This window comes from Schistocerca gregaria, chromosome 5 (genome assembly GCF_023897955.1).
Source record: "Schistocerca gregaria isolate iqSchGreg1 chromosome 5, iqSchGreg1.2, whole genome shotgun sequence".
Classification (NCBI taxonomy): domain Eukaryota; kingdom Metazoa; phylum Arthropoda; class Insecta; order Orthoptera; family Acrididae; genus Schistocerca; species Schistocerca gregaria.
In genome coordinates this window covers 348,792,307-348,806,389 of record NC_064924.1, presented here as the reverse complement: position 1 = coordinate 348,806,389, position 14,083 = coordinate 348,792,307, and the positions used below count along the sequence as shown (strand labels likewise).

At 41.5% G+C, this 14,083-nt stretch overlaps 1 protein-coding gene across 1 annotated transcript in view; it reads right to left on the bottom strand.

Moving 5' to 3' along the window:
* The window catches only part of LOC126273337 (uncharacterized), a 443,662-nt gene that overhangs the window by 156,682 nt on the left and 272,897 nt on the right, over positions 1–14,083 (bottom strand). Inside the window, exon 4 of the mRNA XM_049976884.1 lies at positions 6,573–6,676. Within this exon, the coding sequence (XP_049832841.1) occupies positions 6,573–6,676 (104 nt within the window). The remainder of the gene's footprint in view (positions 1–6,572; positions 6,677–14,083) is intronic.

Genomic DNA, 14,083 nt, shown 5'->3' with positions numbered 1-14,083 from the left:
CGATCGTTAAGTGAAGGTCATCGTCCACTGTGTTGACCGTGGTGAGAGGTAATGCATGAAATGTGTACTTCCGGCACACTATTTATACTGTGGATCTCAGAACAGTGAATTCACTGACGGTTTCAGAAATGGAATGTCCCATACGTCTAGCTCCAAGTTCAAAGTCTTTTAATTCCCGTCTTGCAGCCATAATCACGTCGTACACCTCTTCACCTATATCACCTGAATACAAATGACAGCTTCACCAGCACATTATCCTTTCATAGCTTGAGCACATGATACTACCGACATCTGTATTTGTGCATAATCCCCTCCCATGAATTTTTTCACCTCATTGCATTTATAAGCCCAGGCGTTCGAGTACGAAGCTATTTAAATCTGGTAAAGAGAGGATTCAACAGTATTTATAATATTCGAATTAATATTTTACATAACAAGAAGCATGAGATTTACTGAAATTACGGTACCGTGTTTGAAAGACAGTCATGTAATGACGTTTACTTTTCGCAAAGGTACTATAATTCTTCGTCATAGTATTAATATCAGTACTAAAAATTCACATTCACAGAAGTTTCGAAGTGTGGTATTTCACTGGAGAATGATATTCCAAAACCAATATTAAATACGACGTTTACTGCCATCAACTACCTTTCCGCAACTTAAATGCACCTTTGATTGTAACGGTAGCTCTCCGCCCTTTTATAGTATTTCTTCTGTCCAACATATTACACACTTACCCTCTAAAGGTATTTTATGTCCCCCTCTGCCTCACATCTCTTCTACTATCCTCCACGTCTCTATGACCCACTTTTTGACCCTGTCTCATTTTCGTTTTGTTTTATTTATTTATTTTTCGTTATGGTATCTTGACACAAAGAAAAATATTACGGTACACTAACAAAACGTCCACTCACATTCTGTAAATCGATCTGCTCTGTCTTCTAAATAAGGAGTTAACAGCACTGGAACGCTTTTGTTCTGAGTAAGCAGGCAACTAACGTCAAACAGAAGTATTGATTCTCTGAATGAATCGGAACCGAATCTTTCAGAATCAAGAATATTGATAAAAAAGGCAAAATTGTCGGTCCACATAGCGCAGACTGAAAATTTTAAGACATCTAACCCAGTAACTTTTATACTTTCTCTACTCAATGTGACTCTTCGAAACGCAGAGACATTCACATTCAGTGTAATTTCCAACTGTGAAAGCTTTTCAAAAGACACTTTTTACTTTTTCATCTTAGTTAAACCTGTAGACTTTAACCCGACTGTGTATGTGATGTAAATTTATGCTGATGGTAGCTCTGTGTAAACATTACTTGTACTACATATGAAGCTTCTGTGATTACAACACCTTCGTGCATTGTTACATATAGTATATACAAGACTTATGAAAACAATGTCTCTGATCTACTACATGTGGTAACTGTATTGCCGTATAAACTTTATACGCGATCTGAATATTTTGATTTATAATGTAAAACCCTTACACAGTTACTGACTTAAACAATATCAAGAAGTATTTCAAACTCAGTTACTGAACCAAACAATATCAAGAAGTATTTCAAACTTCAATGTAAACTGAAAAGACAATTATTGTTGCCTAAATATTCAAAACAATGTTCAATTCTGGTGCTAACAACCATTTTGGCTTGCATATGCGACAAGGGATAAACGCGCTGTTGCAAAGCAGCTGCATTTCTGGATCACGGTGAAACGGATCATGCTGACTTTGCCGTTACTAAAAATACAGCTTGTAGATTGCAACGAAAATGTGTCAAGCGCCAGCACGTTAAAAATTAATAATCGAATCTCGCGAACTGCAGTGCGACAGAGAGTTACTTTTCTTTTAAGACCATTGAATAATAAGTAGGATGTAGAGGCTCGATTTCGAATAATTTGAAAACTAATTGCAGTTCAATTTGTACTCAGTAGCAGAAATTAAAAGATATGAAAATTACTGGACACTGTTATTAGCAAATTATTTTCATCTGGAAATAAACAGTAAATTTACCAAGTTAACTCTTTAGACAAAACTTTCATGAAACGTAATTCTTTAAATAAGGTATAAATTCAGTGCGTTAAAAAAGAAAAGATTGAAGGGTGATGCGTTTCTTCCTCTCCTGTCCGTGCATATTCTGAAATACTTTGAACAATGGTGCTAAACAATCAAACAACCTGAATTACAGCATTAACAAACCAAAATCGAAGAAAGTTTCCTAAATGCGACATCCTACTTTCTACAATGCTAGTGCACACAGCTGGATATTAATTTCTTTGATGTATTCCAAGCTGTAGAACAGTATTCCGGAATCAGGCATCCACAAGAATATATACATCTACTTCAGCCAGCTCTCGACATCGAAGACACAGTGTTTTTGCACGCGGACTAATTGCTCAACAAACAATGATCCCTGTGCGTAGCTACGTAAGATTCCGTGGCCGGTGCTACGGCGATTAAAATTCTTCCGGGTGTTTCAACGCCCTGAGAAAGGTCGTGGTAATACGGTCGGAATGTTGGTTTTAAGTTACAAACTGAGTGAGGCATTTTAAGTTTGTAACTAAAGTATTTTATGCAATAGCGCTTCACAACACCCAGAAGTATTTAAATCATCAATGATCTCTGTAATACAGAGAATCTCCTTGATACAAGCACTTAGTAAAAATGTTACCTGTGGCCAACATCACAATAACTTCTCATAACTTAACAATTTTTCGACCCTACTAATACAAAGATTAGGACGTGACTGTGGAATTATGGAAGAATCTACAGAGCAAACCAATGTGTGAGAATTGACTATGATTCATATTAAAAGACAAAATTCTTACATCTAATAATTTTGGCAGCAATCACATCTACTACACACATTTCAATACAATGTCACACATCCCAGCAGAAATGTTACAGTTCCTGATAAAAAAAAGATTTCTACTATGGTTGAATTAGTTAAATAAACAGAAATGTGTATGAGATAATAAGATGACAAGGAGCGTTGCGTGTCTAGTCAACTTTTAAAACAAAGTAGTCATTTCTATGCATTATGTCATATGCTACAAATTTGTGCTAGAGTGTTGAATACAGCTATGAAATCAGGTGCTTTTAGTTTTCATGCTGTGGTGCCTTACGTTTGCTAAACAAGAAGTCTTCACTGGCATCCACCCAAAAATTGCGAAATAAGAACACTGATCGAAATATTAATTATTCTCGAACAGACACCTCGCTAATACCTTGCAACGCCGCCTGTCGCCTTGATAGCGCCCTCGTTTGAGCCAGAGCGTGAGTCACCAGGTTGCTTCAGGTATGGCATATGCGGCTGTAACCTTGTACTAAAGCTTAGATCCCATACTGCTACCAAATTACGGGAATATTGACTGCTATGCATCACCTTCTGTTTGAAAGACTTACAGACCTTTCCTACGTGATGAGAATCAGGTGTTGTAACAGGCTGACTCATTTTTTGTGAAACCAGGTAAGTATGCACGCAGTCCTATGAATAAGGCTGTTGTCATTAATAAAAATTGGAGTGTACACAGCAAACTCATCATGAAGAGCAGAAGAACAACACTTACAAACCGAGAATGTTGAAATAAACACCCTAGTACATGTTCACGCCATTGTAAATGAGTTGGTCCAAGTAATGCCATGGAAAAAAGCCACAGAACCACTACTGAACTACAACCTGCATACACTGTGCTGTTGCGGCACAGATTAGTAATAAGGTAGGAAATTAGCAATTTTTATTAAAACTAGTTAACATTACCACAGGCAAAGTCAAGTCATGCCAGGGTCAAAGGCAGCAGCCGGAAGTGAGCCGGTATGTCGCAGGCGAGTCGGGTGCTCGACACATTACGACACCATCTGCCGAGTGCGAACACGCACTCCACAAAAATAAGGCTGCGACAGAAATCCAAAGGAAGGGAGACAAACGTATTCGCTAACTCATAAGACATGTTCGCAAGAAGCTCGATTTCTTACACCTATTTCCGAAAAATCATTTAATAAAAATTTTGAACGTGCCGTGTTGTAGAATGGGATTGAATTGTAGTCTACATGGTTTGACACCTGGTAGGTTTCTAAATAAGCTTTTCATTTAATTTTCAAGTTTGGCAGGCTGAGATCATATTGTAGATCAGGCTTGTTCACCGTTCTGCTCATGCGTGCTGGCCGCACTCACGCCTCAGCAGTGGGCAACCTGCCTGCTCATGAGGAGTAATGATGAGGGATGGCGAGAGGAGTGAAGAGGAGGGAAGAGGAACAGAAACAAGGCAGCACGGCACGAGAAACTACTGTCTATTCTACAATCACTAATATTAGTTCTACGGAGATGTATCGCTTGTTGTTGTGTTGTGGTCTTCAGTCCTGAGACTGATGCAGCGCTCCATGCCACTCTATCCTGTACAAGCTTTTTCATCTCACAGTACCTACTGCAACCTACATCCTCTGAATCTGCTTAGTGTATTCATCTCTTGGTCTTCCTCTACGATTTTTACCGTCCACGCTGCCCTCCAATACTAAATTGGTGATCCCTTGATGTCTCAGAACATGTCCTACCAACCGACCCCTTCTTCTAGTCAAGTTGTGCCACATACTTCTCTTCTCCCCAATTCTATTCAATACCTCCTCATTTGTTATGTGATCTACCCATCTAATCTTCAGCATTATCTTCTTGTCTAAACTATTTATCGTCCATGTTTCACTTCCATACATGGTTACACTCCATACAAATACTTTCAGAAACGATTTCCTGACACTTAAATCTATACTCGATGTTAACAAATTTCTCTTCTTCAGAAACGCCTTCCTTGCCATTGCCAGTCTACATTTTTTACTTTGACCATCATCAGTTATTTTTCTCCCCAAATAGCAAAACTCCTTTACTACTTTAAGTGTCTCATTTCCTAATCTAATTCCTTCAGCATCACCCGATTTAATTTGACTACATCCACTATCCTCGTTTTGTTTTTGTTGATGTTCATCTTATATCCTCCTTTCAAGACACTGTCCATTCCGTTCAACTGCTCTTCCAGGACCTTTGCTGTCTCTGACAGAATTACAATGTCATCGGCGAACCTCAAAGTTTTTATTTCTTGTCCATGGATTTTAATATCTACTCCAGATTTTTCTTTTGTTAATGACTTTTGAAAAAAACTAATTTCCTAAGACTCTTGCACTGCTGAGAAATGACAATGAAATGAAACTTACATTTCTTTCAATTGATGAGGCAAAGGACAATGGGCAACTAAGTCCAAAATATAGTTACTACGATTGGTTCAGTCTTACGATGAATGCCGTTTCCTGAAGAAGATTATATTGACATCATTTTATATTTAGTGACTATTTTATTTACTCGTTAAACATGCTAACACTGGATATCAACGAATTCTACTTATTTTGCTATTCACTAAAGCATCAACATCTGGTAGCACTTTCCGAGCACTTCTGATTCGATGATTAGCTTTTAAGTTGTAGTCCGTGAGTGAGCTTCTGTGGGTAGATTTCATTCTGTTCACTGCGGAAAACAGTTGCTCACACAAGTTATCTAGGTCCAAACGTCGATGTAATCGTAGCTGAAACTTGTGAAGTTGTGGAAATTTATGAGCCTACAAGATTTATTTTACTACGAAATTTATCACGTAACTGGCTATCACACTATAGGTCTATTAGTTATAACTGTACTAGCCATTCTGCACTGACGTCTTGCAAACTGGTGTTAGTGTGTGACCTTTGCCCTGACGTGCCTAAGCTGGCCATGATTTTGCTTTTTGGTGGTTTACAAAGAGCAGCTCTCCAGTTTAACCACGGCGTCATTATGTACGAGTATTTATGCTTGCGTCAGTACGGCGAACGTAACTCCCAGCATTCCTCTGAGGACATCGTACAGTTTGCACTTGCTCTGCGCTACATAGTGACGTCCAACCGCCCCGGTCCACCGCGAGTGCTCACTTCTTAGGCGACGAGCGAGATAGAGTGCTCATGCTCTCCTAGCCGCCTCCTGAACAGGTCTCTTGTAGACAATTCTGACTTTCAAAAAATGCATATAATCACTACGTCGGTTTTCGCTGGGTTTGGGGAGAAAATATACTCTTTCGTGCACACTCGTTCTAGATTTATTAGAACTCCCAGTTGGGGCACTAGTCATGGTGGAATGAGATTGTGCTGTGGTGACTCAGTGACTAGCGCTCTGTCGCTGCATTCCCCCCTCCCATTAAACGTTCCGTTTTAATTAATCACGCACGGCGTCTCATGCTCATATAAGATGAAATTCACTTTAGTTCATAACGTACTAGTCGATTTACTTCCTTACTCGTTGTTTCAGTAGATCACAACCCTAGAAATCCTACTCAGTCCGGTTTAATATACGAAAAGAACACAAATATTCATCAAGGATATTTCGATCGCGTGTCTCACAGTCACATATGGTCCTACGTTGATAATTAATACCGCATTCATTCAGTCCAAGACAGTATATTTTCCCCTTGATACATCAGAGTGCATCGACGAATCACCTACTGAACTGACCGGACAGTAGCAGAGGCTGCAGTTTGGTATGTTTAGCGGGTTGCATACTCACGGTCTGCGCAGGCGTACGTGACGTGCAGTCGACCAGGCCCCCACGTGCTGGAGTCCGGGCAGTCCTCTGGCAGCAGGAAGCTGCACGTGTTGCGGCCAGAGCACCTGTAGACGTCGTACGAGCACATTAACATCAACTTCTTGAGAAGTAAAGTACACAAAAACCATTCTCAAAATATGTAATCTCCACACAAGCAAGTGAGCAGATAGCTTGATGAGCGAAAACATTATGACCTCATTAACAGCGTTCTGGTCCACCTTTCGAAGGCAGTACGGCAGTGATTCTGCGTGGTGTGGATTCAAGAAGTCCTCGGTACTTTTACGGCTCTGAGCGACATCAAATGACTCCGAAAGTGTCGCTAAATTCCCTTATATTACAGGACAGTGGTTTGTGCGGTGGAAGTGATGACTGTTAGCGTTCCGGATGCAGATGAAGCGAATCTGTTGGCCAAGGTATCGACGAGAATTCCTACCATGCTCCTCGAAGCATTGTAGTATGGTTCTGGCTCTGTGCTGGAAGATGCCATCATGGTCGGGGAAGTAATGAAGCCTGGAGGGAAGTAAAGGGTGTTTACAAATTAGTTACACAAAAGCAAAATTTGTGAAAAAATAAATAATTTACACAAAAGGTTTGATACAGCACTGAATGCATTATATCTTCAAGTTTTATTTACAACTGATCAATGTGTCTACCTTTTGTAACACGACAATTGTCCGATCTGCAAAGAAATTCCTGCCAAATCCTACGAAACAAGTCTTGATGTATATATCATCTGCTTGTGTTATCCGCTGTCGCAGTTCGTGAAGTTTCCCGGAAGTGGAGGAACGCTACCCTGTTTTTAATGAAACCCCATACAACAAAGTCCATTAGGGTTCAATGAGGTGAGGGTTGTGGCCAGCATATTGTTTCACCACGTCCAATCCAAGTTGGCATGTTCCTAAGGAGGTAAGTGGGAACTTCACGATTAATGTGGCAACGCGCCATCTTGCTGAGAAATAAACTCTGTGCACGTATGTTGTAACTGACCACGTCCGAGTATGAAATGCCGCTTACAGCCGATTCGGCAAAAAAGAAAGGATCGTAAATCGCAGTACAGCTTACAGCGCAAAATACATTTACCTTAGGCGAGTCCCGTACATGTTCGATTACGTCATGTGGTTTCTGCTCACGCCATAACTCAATACTGCAACAGTCCACTTTACCTCAGGTAATAAATGTGGTTTAGTCACTGACTACCACACTACGCACGATCTGCCCCGTTATACGACTCCGTGATGACTGTTGGAATAACTCATTTGCGCTTGCCGCCTAGCTGGAACATCGGGGACTAACAGTGTTATGCCAAATTAAAGTTGAAGATGTAGTGCATTCAGTGGAGCATCAAACTTTTCTGTACATTATTTGTTCTTTTCACAAGATTACTTTTATATAACTAATTTGTAGACATCCTGTATGTGGTTCATAATAATGTTCACATAGTCCGTGGTGCCGTCAATTGCTACCATACATCCCATAGGAGCACAGGTTGATATCCCCACAGGATAATCCGGCCCGCTGGCCTCTTTCCATAGCCCTGAGTCTATTTTGAGAAATCATTCACCTGAATGACGGCGTAACCGAACTCGACCATTGGCATGGTGTAGCAGGAAATGTGATTCGCGACACGTTTACTCTGATTCAGCGTGCAATTTCGTTGATGCTGTGCTCTGAACACTTGTATCTGCATCAGCGCTGTATCCTGTCGTCAGATCACTCACAGGTCACTCCTATCTTACTTAACGGAGCTAGCAAGCCTCTGACCTGTAGGTTCAGTGATGGAGCGCGGACGTCCAACACCTTGTCACCTACGCGTCGCTTCATCGCTCTTCAACCTTACAGCGTAAATGCTCACGATAGTAGCACGTGCACAGGCGACCACCTTCGCCGTTTCCGAAATCCTCGTTACCGAGTGTTGGGCAAGTCACTAGGTTTCCCCATTTGCGACCAGTAACGTGACAACGATGATTAGCTATATCGTACACCATGATCGCAGTGGATACACTTTTAGTGTTCCAAGATAACCAGTTTCAACGGTCCTACGCTGTCATCATATAATATTATGGAACTTGTTATAAAACTGCCATTTTACATTACTTGTATTCAAAGCATAAAAGGCACTTCTCACATTTATATTTCTTGATAAAAATCCAAATGTATACAATTAATAAAATACACACTGATGGTAAAATGAGCACACATGAAAAATCTTCGTATCGCCCATGCATGTTGGTGTTGAACGTGATTCTCACTCACAAGTTTGTCGCACAGCACGATGTTGAATTTTTATCAACACATGTGTATGTCGGGAGTGCCTTTCATGCTTTGACTTCGTGTACTGTAACATGCCGGTTTTACGCTGAAGAGCCAAAGAAATTGGTACACCTGTCTAATATTGTGTAGCGTCCCCAGGCGCGCATTAAAGTGCTGCAACACGACGTGGCATGTACTCGACTAATGTCTGAAGTAGTGCCGGAGGGAACTGACACCATGAATCCTGCAGCGCTGCCAATAAATCCGAAAGAGTACGCCGGGGTGGAGATCTCTTCTGGACAGCACGTTGCAAGGCATCCCAGATGTGGTCACTAATGTTCATGTGTGGGGAATTTAGTGGGCAGCGGAAGTGTTTAAACTCAGACGAGTGTTCCTGAAGCCACCCTGTAGCAATTCTGGACGGCCGGAGTATCGCATTGCCCTGCTGGAATTGCGCAAGTCCGTCGCAATGCACAATGAACATGAATGGATGCAGGTGGGTTATGTACGTGTCACCTGTTAGAGTCGTATCTAGACGTATCAGGTGTCTCAAATCGCCCAACTGCACACGTCCCACACCATTACAGAGTCTCTATCAGCTTGCTGACATGCAGGGTCCGTGGATTCATGAAATTGTCTCCATACCCGTGCACGCCGATCCGCTCGATACAATTTGAAACGAGAGTTGTCGGACCAGGAAACATATTTCTAGTCATTAACAGTCCAATGTTGGTATTGACGGGCCCGGGCGAGCATTTAAGCTTTCTGTCGTGCAATCATCAGGGTACACGAGTGTGCCTTCGGCTCCGAAAGCCCATATCGATGATTTTTCGTTCAATTGTTCAAATCAAATGGTTCAAATGGCTCTGAGCGCTATGGAACCACGGTAGCGTTAACCGGCATTACATGCTTTACTGAAGTGTAAACAATCTCCCTGGTTAATGCAAGTTGAAATCGCTCTGATCAGTGCGGGACTTAACATCTGTGGTCATTAGTCCCCTAGAACTTAGAACTACTTGAACCTAACTAACCTGAGGACATCAGACACATCCATGCCCGAGGCAGGATTCGAACCTGCGACCGTAGCGGTCGTGCGGTTCCAGACTGAAGCGCCTAGAACCGCTCGTCACACCGGCCGGCGTTTAGTGGTTCGTCCGCTGACACTTACTGATGGTCCAACATTGAAATCCGCAGCAATTTGCGGAGGGATTGCACTTCCGTCACGACGAACTATTCTCTTCAGTCGTCGTTGGTTCTTGTCGGATCTTTTCCCGACCGCTGCGATTTCGGAGATTTGATGTTTTACCGGATTCCTGATATTCACGGAACACTCATGAAATGGTCGTACGGGGAAAACCCCCACTTCATCGCTACCTCGGAGATGATGTGCCCCATCGCTAGTGCGCCGACTGTAACATCACGTTCAAACTCACTGAAATCTTGATAACCTGCCATTGTAGCAGCAGTAACCGATCTAACACTGCGCCGGACCCTTGTCTTATATAGGTGTTGCCGACCGCAACGTCGTATTCTGTCTGTTTTCATATATCTGTATTTGAATACGCATGCTTATATCAGTTTCTTTGGAGCTTCAGTGTATAACAAGACCCATAAGATCACATTTGGAACAATAAGAGGGCAACACTGCGATCGCGGCGTGCGAAATGTATTCATTTACAATCATATCGTTAACCCCACAGCACAATATGTGCACTCATATGTCTCTACCCCTTTTACAGGGTGTTTCAAAAATGACCGGTATATTTGAAACGGCAATACAAACTAAACGAGCAGCGATAGAAATACACCGTTTTTTGCAATATGCTTGGGACAACAGTACATTTTCAGGCAGACAAACTTTCGAAATTACAGTAGTTACAATTGTCAACAACAGATGGCGCTGCGGTCTGGGAAACTCTATAGTACGATATTTGCCACATATCCACCATGCGTAGTAATAGTATGGCGTAGTCTCTGAATGAAATTACCCGAAACCTTTGACAACGTGTCTGGCGGAATGGCTTCACATGCAGATGAGATGTACTGCTTCAGCTGTTCAATTGTTTCTGGATTCTGGCGGTACATCTGGTCTTTCAAGTGCCCCCACAGAAAGAAGTGACAGGGGTTCATGTCTAACGAATAGGGAGGCCAATCCACGCCGCCTCCTGTATGTTTCGGATAGCCCAAAGCAATCACACGATCATCGAAATATTCATTCAGGAAATTAAAGACGTCGGCCGTGCGATGTGGTCGGGCACCATCTTGCATAAACCACGAGGTGTTCGCAGTGTCGTCTAAGGCAGTTTGTACCGCCACAAATTCACGAAGAATGTCCAGATATCGTGATGCAGTAATCGTTTCGGATCTGAAAAATGGGCCAATGATTCCTTTGGAAGAAATGGCGGCCCAGACCAGTACTTTTTGAGGATGCAGGGACGATGGGACTGCAACATGGGGCTTTTCGGTTCCCCATATGCGTCAGTTCTGTTTATTGACGAAGCCGTCCAGGTAAAAATAAGCTTCGTCAGTAAACCAAATGATGCCCACATGCATATCGCCGTCATCAATCCTGTGCACTATTTCGTTAGCGAATGTCTTTCGTGCAGCAATGGTAGCGGCGCTGAGGGGTTGCCGCGTTTGAGTTTTGTATGAATAGAGGTATAAACTCTGGCGCATGAAACGATACGTGGACGTTGGCGTCATTTGGACCGCATCTGCAACACGGCGAACGGAAACCCGAGGCCGCTGTTGGATCACCTGCTGCACTAGCTGCGCGTTGCCCTCTGTGGTTGCCGTACGCGGTCGCCCTACCTTTCCAGCACGTTCATCCGTCACGTTCCCAGTCTGTTGAAATTTTTCAAACAGATCCTTTATTGTATCGCTTTTCGGTCCTTTGGTTACATTAAACCTCCGTTGAAAACTTCGTCTTGTTGCAACAACACTGTGTTCTAGGCGGTGGAATTCCAACACCAGAAAAATCCTCTGTTCTAAGGAATAAACCATGTTGTCCACAGCACACTTGCACGTTGTGAACAGCACACGCTTACAGCAGAAAGACGACGTACAGAATGGCGCACCCACAGACTGCATTGTCTTCTATATCTTTCACACCACTTGCACCGCCATCTGTTGTTGAAAATTGTCACTACTGTAATTTCGAAAGTTTGTCCGCCTGAAAATATACTGTTGTCCCAAGCATATTGCAACAAAAGGTGTAATTCTATCGCTGCTCGTTTAGTTTTTATTGCCGTTTCAAATATACCGGTCGTTTTTGAAACACCCTGTATATAATTTTAGTATCGGCCAACGTGCCCGCAGCGCCACCTTGTGGCTTTCAGTCTCGAGGTATGCAGTCGTCATAACGTTTAGGCTCGTTGGTGTAGCTAGTGTAGAATGGGATGAGTAACGAACAGCGTGCCAACATAGGCGGTTACAAGTGAGGACGAGAGAGTCTACCTCCTTGAAACTAGGACACATACTTTTTATTCATTATAGAATTATCTGGCATTTATAAAAATGTATAATAGTAGGTGACGCAACAAGTAGTAAATTGGTATTTACGAGGGCAACAGGAAATATGACAGGAACAAGCACTGGATAGCTTCGGTTTGTTTTGTTGTCGGCTGTTCACAGTAAAGCATACCGTATTCTTGGCAGGATTAGTGTTCCCAAGGTTTTCTTTGTCAGTTTCTCATACGGGTCCCATGGAGCTTCAGGAAGGGACCATTTTAACACAAGCGAGAAGTGATAATAGCTGCTAGATCCCTGCCCCACAAAGCCCAAATTCCCAAAAGGACACACTTCCTTCCTTCGGCTGCATATCTTAACACAACAGTAATTTCTTATTCATCTGCAGGTAAAGAAGATCCATCAAGAAGTTCTGCAACTATATTCAGTTTTGCGTGGCAGAGTGATTATAGGTTACAATGGAAAACAGGAACCGATCTATATTGTAAATGTGTTCAACTACATTTCATTAATGTGTCACGCAAAGAAGAAATACTGTTTTCTGCTCCAGAGGACAGCAAAACAAATTGTGAAATTTCAAGGTTGGAAGAGTAACCTCTCCAGAAGCTGCTGTAGAGTGCAAAACGCAGAAATAGGTTACGGATTGTCCAGTTGATATGGCTACACAGTAACGTATTAAATAAAGATAGGGGCTTTCTTGGTTCATCCTAAACAGTTGAGAGTCAGTTTTACCGGCTGGTCTGACGACTGTTCTGGGGGATTTCTTATATTAATCTCTCCTCAGTCATACTTTATCAAAACAGTCCAAAAATATAGTTTTCGAAACAAAATTTGTTCAACCTCTATAATGTTAGTTAACATTAAGAAATTAGACATGAAAATTCTGAAAGAAATGCGTTAATGTTTTATAAATAAAATAGTATTAATACAGAGCAACATAGTTGAAAACGCTTTCCTTTAATTTTATTTTCTGCTTCTCCGCCATAAGCCGTATAAATCAGTAGTTTTTCTTGGTAATTACTTTTGTTGATTCCCAGATGATCTGTTAAATGGATTTGATTTTTTCAGTTTTTTAATTTACATATCAATTTAACACTACCAGTAAATTTACATATCAATAAAACACTAGCAGTATATGAAAAAATAAATTTTGTGGAAGTTTTATAGCGTCATTTCCTAAAGGCCGCTAATTAAACAAGGTGGCATACATATTTATAGCAATAATATCAAATGATGTACTTTGAGTACATGCTTTAACCGTAAGATATCAAAATAACCTTTCAAAAAATTCTGAGTGGCGATTATCAAACATTTAAGGTACTATTAGTTTTGTGTAAATCGTTTTAAATCAAGTTCTTATGGCAAGACACGTTTACAAACCTAATATGGTGTACAAAAATTTGCAGTTTTACAATCTTTCCCCCTATTCCATATATTCATATGTTCCACCCATCGGAAATGCTGACTAAGAGTTTTCCCTGTTCCATTCTATGACTTGTATTACTGTTTCCTCACAAAATATGGAAAATCATACTGCATGAAATACAACAGACTTTCCCGCTAGTAAGTTGCACGAGGTTATGCATCAACAACGGCCCCATTTTGACGTTTGTTGAAACTGTCCGACGGATTGAATATTTTTTTTTTTTTTGTAATAAATCGGAATATTTTGCCAGAACGTCAAAGAGCGAGGTGACACAGTGATTAGGTCACTGGTAGTCTGAAGGGGGCAGGATTCAAATCTACGTTTGGCC